Source organism: Schistocerca piceifrons, chromosome 3, assembly GCF_021461385.2.
Source record: "Schistocerca piceifrons isolate TAMUIC-IGC-003096 chromosome 3, iqSchPice1.1, whole genome shotgun sequence".
Taxonomy (NCBI): Eukaryota; Metazoa; Arthropoda; class Insecta; order Orthoptera; family Acrididae; genus Schistocerca; species Schistocerca piceifrons.
The window spans coordinates 584419675-584437484 of NC_060140.1; the positions used below are offsets into that span (position 1 = coordinate 584419675).

Here is a 17810-nt window from a genome sequence, read left to right on the forward strand (position 1 = left end):
TTGAATGACAGGTGAGGTATGAGCGGCGGCAACTTGAAATTAGCGGAGGTTGAGGCCTGGTGGGTAACAGGAAGAGAGGATATATTGAAGGGCAAGTTCCCATCTCCGGAGTTCTGATAGGTTGGTGTTAGTGGGAAGTATCCAGATAACCCGGACGGTAGTGCCTTTAGCATGAACCACCAATGCTACAAAAGCCCTGGTCCACAGCACTGGTACTTCAAAACAAAATGAATATTGTTGTGGTTTGAGGCAGAAACTACTAGGCCTCAAAGGATTAAATTAGAAATTATTGTTGTAATTTAGATATTTCCAATATGCTCTTCCAGTTTTTGGACCTGCTTATTTATTTTCTCCTTTATAACACTCATAGTATCTATTTCATCATTTCATTTAATAATCATCTGAACTTCTGCCTCAGTATGAGTTTTTTTCAATCGCACACCCTGAGGATCTGTATTTGCATTTAAGTCAGATATGGTTTGACCTATCCTATCATTTTTAGTTGCTAGCTTCACCTTTAATTAGCACTTGACTTATCTAGCATATAATTTAAGCCAGTCTGAGATTTTAAGTTTGCCATCATCTTCAATACCTCTTCCATCTTATAGGTCAGTATAGACAAACAGTTAACATAATATTTAATTGACAACTAATCATCTCTGGCAAACTACTGTTACAGTGGTGGAGATAACTTCCACAAGACAATTCTTCTGAACACAAATTCATATTAGGTATCCACAAAACACACTACAAAAAATGTTAATTTGGCTTCCATTCAGCTCACCAAAGTTGTTCGCATAACTTGTAGCACTGTGTTGTCAACAGAGAATTGGATTGCTGGATTCAGTAAACCAGGCCTGCCACTGGGCCATGAGTGGCTGTCATAGACATCCCCCCCCCACCAACTGCCACCACCACCACCACCACCAATTGCTGTAACATAGACATCCCCCCCCCCCCAACTGCCACCACCACCACCACCACCACCACCACCACTTGCTGTTACATGCTCTGGACCAGATTAAATCAATAGTAGCCATTTGTAGTTGTGGCTGCCAATCTTTCAACTCATGGACTTGATTAATACTTTGTAAATATAATGGTTGTCAATTAATTTGGAAATTATTCAAAAACAAATGATATCTGCTCAAATCTCTTTATTTTTTTTTCAATGTATTTACTTGTTTATTTCATCATAACATTCTGCTCTTGACAGGGTTACTAATGACCAAAGAAAATTACCCTCAATGCATCTCCTATTAAAATATCAGTTTTTATCATCTCTTCTTTCTCAAATTTTATTGACTTTGAGCACAAACTATTATGGGTCCCTTCACGGTCATAATGTTATGTTCCCCTTGAAATATATGTCAATATACTCTGTGTTCCAATTAAAATTCATCGCTTTCTTGAAACTCTAAACTGCTACACCTGCAATTAAATTTTTTCAGGCTGTGCCAGTGCATGTCGATGGACCTCATTACTGCTGCAGTTATGTTTGTTCTCAGATCTAAGAAACTTCACCAAATTTTGACTTTCTACAAGTGAATACTAAGTAATTCTTCACTTAAAAGCTCCATATATTATGTATGAATGTTCATCATCATCATCTTGTGTGGCACTACTACATAACAGAGTTCAATACCTGATGAACTTCTTGAGATTTTATATTTGAATGAACATAAAATCACGTCAGTCAATTTATTCTGTTCTGCCATGATGTCACTCCATACTGTCATGGCATGTGATCATCTGTTATGCATCACACATTTCCAATCCATACATTGACTCATGGAGGTTTCACAAATCTCACACAGGTACCACAACTCATGGTAATACTGCAATCACATCCCACTTTGAAGACATGTAGCATCTATCATATACACTTCACATGCACAACAGATAACCAAAAATCCACAAATGGCCACCTCTTTTTAAACACTAAATAATTATACAATTTAACAATCACAACCATAATTTGTCAATGAACTAGGTGTAGCTTTACATGTTACTCTACCAGAGTTCTCAGCATTTGACCAAATTTTCATTCCTGTCACTTCTTAATGCAATCTGTGCTTTCCCCTTAATCCCGTAATCAGTGGCTTAATTCCACATCCCAGAAAGCTCTCCTTTATAGTCAGATTATGGAATGACTGATCAAGAAATACTTCAAGTTATGTTCTTTTCCCATCCCTCAAGAAACTTAAAGGAGGCATACCTGAAGTTAAAGATGTATCTACACCACTTCCAGATATCTCTCTGGGACCACACATAACTATTTTGAGACAGTATAAAGAACACTGCTTCTCAATGATTAATTGAAATAAACTTTACAGGTGTGCAACAAACATTGTGAATAAATTCTCAGGAGATTAATGTAACTCAGAATGTAAGTCTTCATAAAAGACATGTGTGAAACAAAATGCACATTTAAAAGAAATTATATTTTTAATGTTCAGGAGAATTTAAGACCTGCTTCTTCCTAAAGACACAAGAAATAATCTTGAAAGATGTTTTGAGTCAATGTTCTACATTAGTTGTTATGCCTTCACTCATCCCTTGGGCCTTTCCCTCCAACTTATTTTCTCCACAACTCGTGTCCTGAAACCTAATAACTCAATATTCATCCCTGAGTGCCTGTAATGGACTTACCCTTTTTCATTTTCTGCAACTGATAATGTTTATCTTTGTTTCATAATGGCACTTTCTCTCTATTTTTACTATTCTCTTCTCCAGTGCTCATTTGGCATTAAAATTGTTTTATCTGTATTTGTTTATTTAGTTTACATTGCATTTGCATTTTCCCTTTCATCACAGAAAAGCTACACTTTACAAAAAAAAAAAAAAAAAAAAAAAAGTCTGTGCTCCTATGATGTCTCCATTTGTAAAAAAACTGACCCAAATACTGACTGCAGCCACACATTATTTTTATTTTGTCATCTCATAAAGGTCCTGTGTTTAGTAAAGTACATGAGTTCCGTCATATATCTGTTTGCCTTACATTTTATACCTCGTACAGAGAGACAGAAGAAACTATTCCATTACAGTTACAAGGGACCTTAAACTGAAAGAATATATTGTTGCATTTTGCTGTACCCTTCCCATATTTTATACATAAAAATACAAGGAAGGATGAAAAAATGATCTTATGCCATGTGGCTTTGATGCTGAAAACAATAACGAAAACTAAAACAAAAATTAATACTCACCTATAATTGTGATCACTGAATTCAAAGTTAAATTCTACAGGCTCAAATGATGAAGATGTTTCATCAATCAAAAGAGGTTCCATGAAGACTTCTGGTAAGGTATCACTATTTCCAGCTGATGAGTCATTTCGTGAACTGTCCTGGTCCGACATTACATCTGCACTCTCATTCTGTAATTTTCAGAATAAATTTGCAGTGGTAATGCTTCCATAAATATGAATCACATAACAAGAGATTAAATAAATATGAAACAGAATATTTTGCATAATGTTATACAATTGCTAACAAATACAGGACTGGAAAACATAAGTTTTCTTTATTCTACATGAAATCTGAGTTATTCACTGACATTGTGCCCATAGTATTTTGTACATCTTAAAATGGTTAGAATTACAATTATTGCTGTATTTCATAAAAAATGTATTTGTCTTCTATGTATGGTACTTAAAAACAGTCAATATAAGTGTTTTTATTACTTTTTCTCAGTATACAGATAAAGACTGGTCAAGATAGAGAAAAATTGTTTTGGCATCAGGCAATTTCATTGTGTTTTATATATTTCTGTCACACATTTACATTACAAAAACTATTTATTCTTTAAATGAAATGTAATTGATAGAGACAAAACACTGTAAATATCAGACTAATGCTAGTAATATATCTGTATCACAGATTCATGAAATGTGATATACAACAAACAACTAATAAACTGTTATGTTGACACACAGAACACAACAGCTAACAAAATCCTTCACACAAACCACCTAAATGCTGAACTACTTTAAAAGAACACAGGTTTAGTAAATGGGGGGGAGGGGGGGGGAGGGAGGGGGGGGCCCACAGTCATAGAGTGCCGTCATTTCCGCTCAGTCAGTGAGTACATGGTTCTGTAAAGTACTTCCTTCACATCCACTTGTTTACTTCATGTATGATTTATTTAATGGTGTAAGGTGAGTTTTATACTAGATGTTAAATTCACATATTCATTTACAGTACTTCTTACAGAATTTGTGTATATAATTTCAGGGTTGTTGACTTTCCCAAAATTTGTACTGCAACGTGCCGTCATAGATACAATCAATCAGTAAATAAATAAATAAATAAATAAATTTCCAGTGTAATTAATGTGTTCATTGTAGTTTAAGTTGAAAGTTTCAATTCCCTGAAGATAGGAATTGGATTTTAATCCTTGAGCTGCAACCCTCATAAAACAGTAATATCCACAACCCTCATAAAACAGTAATATCATGTTACATTTGAAACATGCCCAATGATGTTATGAAGAAGTATCCCATAAACAAAACGTGCAGTGAAAATAATGATAAAAAGGAACTGAAAATATACTTTTGATTAAGAACTGATGAACAAAGATGGGCGATAAAATTTCAAAAGATTCAAAAAGTTATTTGTTTGACTACTTCCATTTATCATTAACATATTACTTTCATTGTTTATTTGAAACATTCATTTTTGTTCCACTCTTTTATCCTGTCCCCTTCCCTTTCACTTTTCTTATCTCTTGATTGCCTTTTCTAGAAGCCAAGAGCTATAAGTCTGTTTTTCAGTTAATACTGAGTCAGTTTATCATTTCTAACAATAAATCAACTATAGGTTGCCGATAAATTATAAATAGCAATACATTTCCTAAACGATTTTAATGAGAGCCCAACGTCATCGCAAGAGACAGCACCGTAACACAATTATTAACAGCATGTTGACAGCCTAGATACTTTATCTCCACTTCTACACAGGCTCAAACACAAAAAGGTCCACCAAAACACAGCATAAATGCACAGAAATGTCCTGTTGATATAAAGAGGTCACAACTATGATGACACATAGGGCAAGTGTAAAATAAATGATAACTGGGATAGCAAGTTGCCTTTAACCGCTCACCTTTATTCTTTCAGGCATTGCAGCAATTATTTGTTCCGCTAAAGTTAAAACACGCACTTCCTGCTCCCCTGAAATATGAAAATTATGTTTCAGTTTGTTGCTAATTATTTCATTAAATTAGTATTAATAGAAAGATGTAGGTAATAATTAAATATGTATGCGCTTTAACATTTTCTAATAAAAAATAAATAAAAAAAAAGCAACAACTTAATCTTCACATAGAAAATGCACACTACAGTATTTGGAGTAACAACTAATTTACATTCTCTTGATTACACAAAATTAAAAGACAATGTTCAGTTATCAAAGTAAATTTTGTGTGTTTGAGTTAATTGCCATAATCAGTAGATTTTCTGCAACTTAGCTTCAATATCATAACATCATTAAAATTATTTTTCAACAGTTCTTAATAAAGTGATATAGAGGAAACTATTATTAGTATACAAAAGAATAAAATAAATGATTATGCAATCTTCCCATACAGATACAGTTAGAACAAAACATAGAAAATATCTACGACTAATAAGAGAACTGTGATGGTCCAGTTCTGTGACAGACTACAGCTATAACTGACCTACAATGTTCTGCTTATTTTCCAGATCCTCATCAGATACTCCCTCCTCGTCAATCATTGGACTTTCACTTCTTGCTCCAGTAGCCACTTCGCCTGAACCAGAAGTCAAGCGTGTAATTCAATAATACCAAAGAACAAAAACAAGGAACAAAAAATCTAAAGCTGGAAAGAGGAATTATTTCAGCAGGAAAGGGACAAGCAATTTACAAAAAATAGTACTGTCATGAAAAAAATATATTTGGATCAAGCAAGAAAATAGCAGCACTAACTTTTTTCCACACACAACCATATGAACAGTTAAGTTTAAACTGGTCATCTGAAGATGTGCTAGTGAACACCTATAAACTTCTTTCAAGAAAAGGAAAGTGACATGATACACACTGATGAATTAAAACATTATGACCACTGCCAAATGTATGAATGCCACATGGGAGTGTTGTGGAAACGTGTCACAGTAAGGGAAATATACCAGGTGTCTCTCCTATAGGTTGTCAGGCACATTTTCTCTAATGTTTCAGCAGATATTTGAAATTTCTTTTTTGTAATGTGAAGCTGGAGTTTGCCCAAACAAATACTGCTCACCACATCTTCCATACGATGTCAAGCGTTGGAAGGCATTGGTTTTGTTTCCAATTACAAACTGTACAAACTAAATGATTTTCAAAGTGGAATTTTATGTGCCCAATTGATATAGTGGTCTGAAATTAGTCTAGTGTGTTATATGTTTTATTAACATGTAATAACAGGAACAGTAAAACATGCTGAACAATTTTATTATTTATGTTAATACACACCAATAAAAGGAATATTGCTAGATTAATTTCAGACTGCTCTGTAGAATGGGTACATGAAATTCCACTTAAAATCATTTGTTTGTGATGGGAAACAAACCTGTGCATTCTGTTTATGCCGGGCATCGTATAAGATATGTGATGAGCAGGATTTCTTATGACTGACTTCAGCTACAGGTTGCAAAAAAGAAATTGCAAATATGTGCCAAAACACCAGAGAAAATTCGCCTGATTACTCTTAGGAAAGTTACCCTGTATGAGGAAACCAGAGATGAAAAGTGAATCATACTAGTGATGGTACAGACTGATGGTGACAACTGTCAACTACATGACCATTATCATGGACCACTTGCATCCCTTCATGTTTGATGTCTTCCCGAATAGCAATGGTGTACTCTGTCAGGACAACTGTCCTTGTCACTAGGCCAGAATTGTGCTACAGTGGTTTAAAGAGTATCATAGTGAACACACTCTGAAGCAGTGGGCACCAAATTCACCTGATACGAACCTGATCAAGCACATCTGGGACTTTTTACCAGGTAGCAGCTCTGCACCCACAAAGTATTGGCTGTAATTTATGTATTAGGTGATCTGTCATATGGCTCTGGAAACCCACAAAAGACTTGTGAAATCCATGCCACATATGGAATAACTGCTGTACTGTGTCCCAAAGGTGGAGCAATATGCTATTAAGTAGGTGGTCATAATGTTTATGTGTTTTTAGGTACTATTATGACAGTGAGTCACAATGTTTTGATAATATCAAAACAAATTACACAATTAATCTTTTAGTTTACTTTCTATTGCATATCTGCAGTCTTGGTACACACTGAAATCTCTGTGCCTCAGTACCACAGCTCGTTGCTAAAGGAATAAAATGACACAGCCCATTGGCAAAGCAGAGTATAGTGCACTACACAAGCACTTTGTTTATCCAGACTAGGTGACACCAGATGTAATCTGGATTTACAAAAACCCAGATAATCTGGAAGTATTCTACTAAATGCCAAAGTTCTAATATGTACTACAATATACTAACTACTTATTTTGGCACTAATGAGAAACTCTATAGTTACTATAGTTTACTAACATTTATTTACAGAAATAGTCTGCAAGTTTCTTTTGTTTCAAACTTGTGTGGTGTTTGAGAGCACCCACCATCATGTAGATGTTTCACTAACATCCGTTTGGTTGGAGTAGTTTTCAGCTGAATTTTTTGATAGTTTTTCCAGCTGTGCTGTTGTCTCCACACAAGGCAAAATTTCTTCCCCTGAAATGCCACTTTCGTAGTCCACTTCCATGTTACTGTTGTTCTCTGAGGTACAACAGGCAGCACTGCTAGTCATGAAACCAGTTCTTAGAAATGCTGCTCACTATCCATGCATATTTTCTGATTTGTAAACAACTGGCAAACAGAAGCAATTAACATATTTCAAAGGACATAGATGGTTTGATTTTCCTATCAACAGGTGATGAAATTTGTGTCTTCTCGATGCATTGCTGCAAGCCATAATTGTAGCTTAATCTTCACACCTCTTATAACACCTTGCAGTGTCACCTAACTTGGAAGCCAGTATCTTACTGGACAATATATTGGAACACCATGCTCTCTTTTCTCACTGAACCAAATGAATAATGCATGATTTCATGGTTCAGTTCTTGCTTTCTTTATTGTACCGTGGTTCTGCAAACTGTCTTTAGTAATCATATTGAAGCAGAAGTCTCCAACTTCTTATTGATTTTTTGTCCAGTCTGAGACAGTTGATGTCCCTACACAACATTTTGCAGCTATCAGGTTACCTTCCATTCGGAAAGTGGGTGCACTCAGTGATTGTTATGTGGCTTATTCAAAGAAATGTGACTAATGCCCGAACAACAGGGACTTATATGTATCGAGAACAGAAAATAGTGCATTGAGAATGGCTAGCCACTAGCAAAAATCTGGATTTGCATAATAAAATCTATAAAAGGACAACTGATTGCTCCACTCTATAATTTATAATTCTACAGATATGTTTTTCAGCAGTTCTCCTTTGTCTACGAGGGCTATTCAGAAAGTAGGGAACGTTTCCATCTGACGCAGATAGCCGTGTGCTGATCACGTGTATTTTAGTATGTGCATGCTCAGCAGCTCAATCAGCATCCACCCGTGACAGCGGGAAGGTCTCTGCACACATGGTTTTTTTTTTATATTTGAATCTGAAATGTGTGCTGCAATTGAAAATCCCGCCAGTTGTGAGGTGCGGTCTGTGATATGGTTTTTGTTGGCAAAAAACCTAAAACCTATAGAAATTTATCGTGAACTGTGTGAAATGTATGGAAACAACGTAATTAGTGAATGTTCCATCTGGAAATGATGCATCCGGTTTAAAAATGGCCAAACCAACGTTCATGATGAAGAGAAGAGTGGATGCCCAAGCACTGTAGCTGATGATCTTGTCGCTAAAGTTGATAAAATGATTTGTGAAAACCGTCACTTCACAATAACGGAGCTTTCACTTTCTCTTTCACAAGTTTCATGGACTTTGTTGTTTGAAATTGTCACTCAGCAGTTACACTACCACAAATTTTTTGCACAATGGGTGCCCAAAATGCTTACAGAGAACCATAAAGAACGGCGTATGGGGGCAATAAAGAATGGCGTATGGGGGCAACATTGACATTTCTGGAGGCCTACCACAGACAGACATGGTGATTCATTACTGGATCGAATCATAACTGATGATGGGACTTGGGTGAAACATGTCAATTGTGAGACAAAATTACAGTCCATGGAGTGGTGGCACACAAGGTCCCCCCAAAAACCAACAAAGTTGATGGCAACAGTGTTTTGGGATAGGCAAGGTGTGCTTCTTATTGATTTTCTCGAATGTGGAGCAACCATAAATTCTGCCCAGTACTGTCAAACTTTGCACAGCCTTAGAAGAGCAGTTCAAAACAAATGCCGAGGAAAGCTGGCATCCAAAATTTTGTTTTTGCATGACAATGGCCACCCTCACATGGCAAACTGCACTAAAGAACTCCTTAATTCATTCAAATGGGAAATTTTCCCTTGTCCTCCCTACAGCCCTGATCTTGCACCAAGTGGCTTCCACTTGTTTCCCAAGATGAATACTGGCTTGCAATGCAGCGCTTTGATGATGATGCGGAACTCCAGGCAAGCGTGACTCAATGGCTGAAGTCTCAGGTGGCAGAATTTTATGACAAAGATCTTTCAAAGCTTGTCCACCACTATGGTAAGAGCCTCAATGTGTTTGGTGACTCTGTGGAAAAGTAGTATGTCAGTTGCTCTTTCACATGTTTATAATAAAATGTATTTCTTGGACTCAGTTTTTTTTAATGCCAAAACGTTCTCTTCTTTCTGAATACCCCTCGTATTTTGCTTACTGTCTCCCAACATTTTGTCCATCAAAACAACAACTTTCATTCACTTTTAAGCCATTTCACTCACACATGCTCAAAACATTGCAACAAAACAAGAATACTGGTACAGTTTCTTAACACTGGAAGGAACATATCCACACTGACTGTAGTAACAGTAGCTAGAAGCATGTGACTAGCAGCCTATCTGCTACCTGCAGTACCAACATAACAACTGTATATGTAACATACTACACCATCTGTATATCACATATTTTCACATTAAAAAAGTTAAAAATAACGTATCTGTATAAACTGGACATCTGGATTAAAGAGGGCTGGAAGATTTTTGTGTGATTAATGCGATTACTCTTCAGTAGCAGTGAAAAAGTTGCACTTGCATCAGGGCAATCCACATTTGCTTTTTTGGCTGTGTGGATCGACCTGACACACCAGCAACATTTCTGCAGCTGCTGAAAATGAACTGAAATATTATTCTCCAATGAATCTCTGTTACAGTAATGTGGAGCAGGGATTTCACTGTGTACCGGCCATGTATATGCAAAGAAACAAAAAATTGCCTCATTGGTTCACGGGCATCACATCAGATAAAATTGTGGAAGCTGCACAATTTTCAGTGAGACATCTGCTTGTCATCTTCAGATGCTTACTGACATGTTGCAGCAGGGGCTCGCCAATATATACACTGACTTGCTGGAAAAGAACAGGCACCAAGGGGTGGGGCTCTAACGTAGTTGTAGATGAATTATAGAGCACATCCAGTGTCCTCTGTTGGATAAATGGGCTACTGTCTTCACATATCAAACACGAGAAAAGCGTGGCAGCAAATCACAGACCAGCATGCACACGGGCAAAGTGTTGGCACCAAGTTTAAGTGTGCAGACTTTGATTCTCCATATGTGTTGACTTGGATTCAATAATCTGTGGCAATCTCTCCATATTTCATGTTGTGTCCTGTGTCAAGATGATGTTCAGCCACAGCGGACCTTCTGGCTGACCCAATATGGTGTGATGCCTATTTTCAACATATCTATTCTTAACAGTGCAACATGTCTGGCCAATGTTTGATTTCTCACACTGGCATGAGATTTTATATATCCTTGGTCCCCTTAGATCCAGGTTGTCTTTAACGGAACCCAGCATAGTTACAATTGTGCTGGAAAGTGGAAGGCAAATTTTATTTGATGTTTCTCGAACACCCTGCCAATCTTATTAAAAGACATGCCACCAACATAGGGCAGAAAAACCACCTCCCAGAGTCCTTGAGCTGTTCTTGAGCATTATTGCATGCACGCTGGCATGCTTTACAGATCATTTTATCGGAGTACCTGTTTTGTACAAATACAGACTGAAGATGGCTAAGCTCTGCTGATAAGCTCCCTGCATCTGAGATAACTGTAGCCATATTAACAAGAGTCCGTAATACGCCACTGCACTGAGGTGGGTCATGGCAGCTCGTAGCTCATAGATACAGATCAGCGAGAGTCGAATTGTGGAACACACTGTAACTCAAGGAACCATCTTTGTTTCTGCATACCAAGATATCTGAGAATGGGAGGCTCCATGGTGAAGCAAATGCTCACATGGAGGGAGTTAAGGTGTTCCAGAAATGCAGGAAGCATTGCTGCTCCTTGTGGCCAAACTACAAAGGTGTCATCCACATATCTCCAGAAACATTTAGATTTCAACATCAATGACAAAAGTACTTTTTCCTGAAAGTCTTCCATAAAAGTCTCCCATAGTAGCTAACCTTTTTATGGAAGCATTAATGACTTTGCATCCTCCTCTATGACCCATTTGTCCAAAGCAATTTGAACTGCATCTGTATAATGCCTCTTGTGATTCAAGGTTACTAAATGACAGATTTCTTTGACCAAAAACCTTTTCCCACTGTAATTTAAATGAAGGCCATGACTGGTAGGCCTGGATCTATCTAATATGCTTACATTCATTAAGTTCACATACAGAAATCTTTTTACACGCTTTATCTAGCTCTTTGTTTACTCTTCCTATTAACTTATTTACACATGACCAAAGAGGTAGATCACATATGTTTGGTTGATTTACAACAGCTACATTTGTGTTGCCTAATTTGAGTAGTATACTTTCAAGAACTATGACATGTTTACTACTTTTATGCCTGACAACAACATTTATACTTGCACAAATTAGGGCACAGTCTTTTAAGCCAAGGTTTTCACATGGTTTTATCACTGTTTTTGTCACTTCTTCAATGCCTCTTCCTGGCCTGACGAAGACATGGATACTTCAGTTAGTTTTTTCATATCTGCCACCTTTCTTGCTTTTTGACATCCATGATTACTGGCAAGAATTAAAACTTTTCATTCTTTCTCATACACTTCAGACTGGTTGACTGATTTTTAAAATCATATTTCATTGTTTACTAAGTGAAACATGTAAAAAATTTACAGTGCACAGCTTCTGATGGTTGTAATTATTTTCTGAACTCATATGTTTCTGGGTGCCATTTTTCGTAGAATCACTTTTGTCATTATAGATATTTGATGCACTCACATTTATATTTCCAAGTTTTGTACTGGTTTCCACTGTGGTTCTTGCTTTTTTATGTCACTGGTAGCTGATATTTCTTTGAGTTTGAATCAATGCTCCCTTTGTTGAGTATTACAACCAAGATTTTACAGCTGTTTCCCAAATAAGGCTATCTTTTTGAGTTCATCAATTTCACTGGTTTCTGTAGGTAAACTGAGAAGAAAGTTGACACAATGGTTGCATACGCACGTCACTGTTCCACTTTATTTTGATCTTGTAATGATTTCATTTGTGTCTTTTACTTTTACTTTGCAGCAATAACATTTTCCAAATCAAACGACAATCCCCCCCACTGAATACATGAAGACTCATTCCTCATTTACATTTTTCAGAGAACTGAATTTTTGTGTACATTTTTTCACAGCCATCTTTCACATATTTCATATTAGTGATCATAATAGCTGATACAAAATAACTAAGTTGTCTTTTATGTACTTTTTTTCCTGCTGTAAATCATACCAAAATGTGTTTGCAGAAGTAATGTCAGGCATTTAAGATACAGATATAAGTTTTATAAAATTTTGTTGAAATTAAGGAAAATGAGTTTTCATTCACTGTTACAGTAATCAACAAAGAGTACATCATGTGTAGTGGAAGTCAGCCACTGAACAAATTCCTTTGACCTGCACAATTTAAGTATGCATTTTTAAGCATATCTCAAAAGTGTATCAAATAAGCAGTTTTACTATTGTGAAAACACTACAATGAACTTAATATAAAGTTGACTCAAACACAAGCAATTTACGCCATCAATCGAGAATCATATTAAATACAAACTGTATGTCATGACAGGTTTCTGAAAACTTGCTCGTATGGAATAAAACATGTTTCGAATGATAGGGATCACTGGCTCCATGGAAAAGGTTTCAGTGTCCTAACCACTGTACTGTCACTTTTGTGTAACAACCCATGGAAATCCTTATTATCAAAAAATTAACACAAACTCAGCTTGTGTCTGGGTGTACCACATATGAAAAAAATGCAAAAAGGGTGGAACATGAGCAGCAGTATTGTTATAAGACATGAATTTTGCCTGAATTGAAAGCCTTGATGCTGTGTATCCAGTTCAACTTAGTGACAAAGTATTTCATTCTGCCCAGTTACAGAGAAAATTACTCAATGAATTTGTTTGTTATAAACTTATGTTTCATACACCATTTTCAAGAAGAGTAATAGTCTCATGCAATTCAATTTTCAGTATTTACATTATTCATTTTTATGTATAGCTACTGGCTTCTTATTTGCAAACTATTTGATTTAATAGCTAAAATTACTTATTTTAATAACAGCAAGAAGTATGTTACTTCTTCAAACTGTGAACACAGGTACATCAGATTAACAGGTAGTCTTTACTGCTGAGCAATTGAGAGCATCACACTATTTTTAGGCCAGTTAGTTGAGCAATGAAAATTTCATCCTAGATGGGTTACTCTAGAATTTCATTCAATCAAACATTAGTTGATGAAAATAGGCAGAATATGGCGAGTGATTGTTTTGTCTGTATCTGACTGTTGCAATGATATGTAATACAGACTTATGAATAAGTTAGAAGTTGTAGCAATGTCTTTCTATCATGTAGAAATCTCTCTTCCATAGGTGCACTCAGTATTTTGAGACTAAATTCACCAAATTTGAAGCTTCTCAGTGCGTGGAGCATATTACCCATGGTGTCACACTGCTGTGCATTACCAAATATATTTTACTTTTTAATTAAATGAGAGACAAGCAAGAAACACCTAAACACACTATTTACCATTTCCTTTGATACTGTGTGGCTAATAACACTGATCATGCTACTGCTATCACATGTGTAAATGATAATTTGCATTTGTTGTAGAAAAAAGAGGACCATTTACAATATGCCAAACAGCAGTAAACTCAAGACTGAATTTGTTGGATGGTAAACTATTGATCTGAGTAGCTTTGAGCAAGACTGACTGATGACTGACCATCAATGAAGTTCTTTCAGAATACAGTAATATTGCACAGAGGATATAGAATACCACATTTGTTCACTTGTATTTCATTCTCTATTGTAATAAGTCACTGCATTCTTTCATTATATTAAAATTATTATTTGATACACATTTGAGATATGGTAAATATGCAGACTTCAGTTTTGCAGTTGAGGGGAAATTGTTTAGTGACTTGTTTCAGTTACAAAGATGTGCTCTGTGTTGCTCGCAGGGACAATGAATGAACTTCACACGATACACATGACTGTGTGTGGACAGTATTACCAACTCAATTCTTGCTGCTGGTTGTAAACTCATTAGAAAGTAAAAAAATAGCCTGAAACAATATTTTCAAAATGCTCTGGTATGTGTAAAGCTGTAAGAAAGCCAACAAGTATAGTTTAGCCAAAATGATAACTGTATTAGAATTGGTGCTGACAGCAATAATCTAATAACCTCAGATAGGTAAGTGAATGAAAAATATTAGCATAGAAAATAACTTACATGCACAAGTAATCAAACTTTTATGCCAAGAACTGAGTAATTTAAATTTGCCCATAAAAATAATTATACATTCAGTAAGTAATATTCCTTTTGACAAAAAGTTGTATGGTACACTCTAGTTCTAAGTGAAAGTTATAATATTTTAATACTGGTATGACTGTTAGCATGAGCAACTTCTTCATTTATATTCCAAAAACAGTGTAAATATTAGTAATGAACTACATAAAACAGCTCCTGAGAAAGAAAGCTATAAAAATGAAAAGCCAATATTGAAATATAAATCATTTTTAAAGCAATTACTATTTTAATGAGATATAAATTGTACACATATTTCAGTAACAAGCACTTGGTGCACTGGTGAAAGTTGAAAACTATAAAAATTATTCAAAAATGCAAATAATTAAAAAGCAGACAAATGTATTTAAAAGTTGGAGACATACAAATAAAAGAAAACCCTTGCTCACTTTTGACAGCAACCAAAACTACTATACACATCACAGGCAAACTGCAACATGTGGATGCCTGTCAAAGAAATCCTTTCTTAGTGCACTCCTGAAATGTTTATCATGTAACTGCAAGACTTAGCTTCTCCCAGTACAATTTGATTCTGTTATTTCGCTACCAAACACAAATAATATTTAGAGCCTCAATATGTGTTCTCTCTAATTTTAAGGGTGTGAACATCATGAAATGATTAGAAGTCTTCCCTGATCCTCTCTTCCACACAGGACCTAAAGATTATCGCATATGATGATGGTCATTTCTGACGCTGAGGAGGTCTTGAAGAATTCCATAAATTTAAGGAATAATAAGGAATGTGCAAATAAGCCTGGAACTGTAACAGCTTCCCCAGAATGTCAGTACAAAAGTATCAATGCTATTCTTTTCAAAATGACATTTCCATACATAACTGAAGACTTTTTCCTTTAAGCAACTCTATTGTCAATCCACAAAGATGTCCTATCTTATAAAGTAATCCCCGTACAGACAAAAAATGTCTGCAAAAAAACATGGAAAGCACTTAAAGGTTGTAATCATTAAGTATTTTATGGATGACATAACCAAATCAGAAAATCTTAAGTTCAAGTTTTAAGACAGTAAAAGATTATGTGCTGAACATCAAAGATCAGTTTAAACTCGTTCATAAAAAAAAAAAAAACAGCAACACAATCACTAAATACAAATTAAAATCATATTTATGTAAAGATATAGCATGATGCATGTACAGAGTTGAATTCACGAAACACTGTTGTGAAAAAAAGTGTCCCACAAATATGAAAGATACAATTGGTCAAAACATTTGTTGCACCTTTTCATACAGCTGAAAGAAAGTGTGAGCACCAATTGTGCTAATTTTCATTTTGAAACAACATGTTAAAAAATTAGTCAACAGTCAGTCTTGTTGCTAGGCTAATCTGTTGAAAGCAGCTACATAAATCAGACAAGGATTGTACAATATTGAATGGTAAGAAACTGAACAGCAAAGGGAACTGTTTGCAAAAGTGACAAGGGCATGGGAATTAAAAGCAAGTTAGAAGATATGGTTCTAGAACAGAAATTGATACCAGAAAATGAAAAATAAATTACAAGGAGCAATGGGTGCCGTGATGATGTTTTTACATCACATCGGGCCAATTTGCAAATTGTTACACTACTAGCCGAAAACCCAGCATTGCCTGGATATGTATTTATTCCAATATTCTATTAGTCCATCTCTTCCTTTTCCCTCTCTATGTCCATCTCCTACTCACCAAACTGTATCCATCTCTTGCTCACCCTTTTCTCTGTCTACCTGCTCCTTGCCCCTCTGTTCATCTGCTCCCTACCCCTTGTTCATCTCCTCCTCCTCCTCCTCCTCCTCCTCCTCTAAGTTAATCTTCTCCTCCCCCTCTATCTCCTCCTCACCCCCTCTAAGACCATCTCCTCCCCCTCTCATGTCTACCTCTCCCCTCTCTGTGTCCATCTTTTCCTCGTTATTTCTCTCTTCTCCTCCTCCTCTTTCCTTTCACTGTCCATCTCCTCTCCCCTCTCTCTGCACATCTCATCCACTTTCCTTTCTCTGTCCATCTGCTCCTACCCTTCTGTCCATCTCCTTGCCCCCCCCCCTTTCTCTGTCCATCTCCTCCTCTTTTCTTTATGTCCATTCCCCCCTCCCCCCTTCTCAGTCCATCTCCTCCTCACCCTATCTGTGTGTCTCCACCTTCCCCTTCTCTATCTGACCACCACCTCCTACCCCTTTCTCTCTCCGCATTAGCACCCGACCCCAATTGGAGGTTGCTGGTTCTTACCCCCACAGTATTTCTTTAAAGATAGTAAGTAGTATGTGTACTAAGTTCTGTTGAAATCGATCCCGGGGTAAAGGAGGAGTTTCTTACTTGTGGCTCTGACCACATACACACATGTCAAATGTATTTCACATGAATTTTACGTGTATTGGTACACATAGTTCACCTGTATCTCTAACAAATTTCGTCCTGCAGTTTTATTTTCATGAAGTTTATGATGTCATATCTCCAGAACTATATGTTGTAGACTGATACAATTATATACACACATTTGGTGGTATACGTGGATACTGTCTGCGAAATGTGTTGTGAATAGATGTAGTTGCAAAGAAGTCATAAGTTTAAATGTCATGTCTGATGTGGCAGTTGTTTGTGCATCTTGGCATTTATGATGCTGCACCTCGTGAACTATATTTATAATAATTTTGTAGGTTTATTCAGCGGTATATGTGAATACTGTCTGCAAAATGTCTTGCAAACATAGTTAGTAGTAAGGAAGCGATAAATTAAAACATCATGCCTGATGTGGAATTTTTACAGAATGAATAGCAAAAATGAATGTGTGATAAACTTTTTCTTTTCATTATTTTGTGGGGGTTCTCAATGAGATAAAGGTTTTCAAATGTTTGAAACTATGTGTAAAG

The 17810-nt window shown here is 36.1% G+C and overlaps 1 protein-coding gene across 1 annotated transcript in view; it reads right to left on the reverse strand.

The window, feature by feature from the left end:
- LOC124789300 (calmodulin-binding transcription activator 1) overlaps nucleotides 1-17810 on the reverse strand; it is a 1803646-nt gene that overhangs the window by 124585 nt on the left and 1661251 nt on the right. The window contains exons 22-24 of the mRNA XM_047256611.1: nucleotides 5680-5772; nucleotides 5106-5173; nucleotides 3210-3379 (exon numbers count right to left, since the gene is read on the reverse strand). Of these exons, the coding sequence (XP_047112567.1) occupies nucleotides 3210-3379; nucleotides 5106-5173; nucleotides 5680-5772 (331 nt within the window). The remainder of the gene's footprint in view (nucleotides 1-3209; nucleotides 3380-5105; nucleotides 5174-5679; nucleotides 5773-17810) is intronic.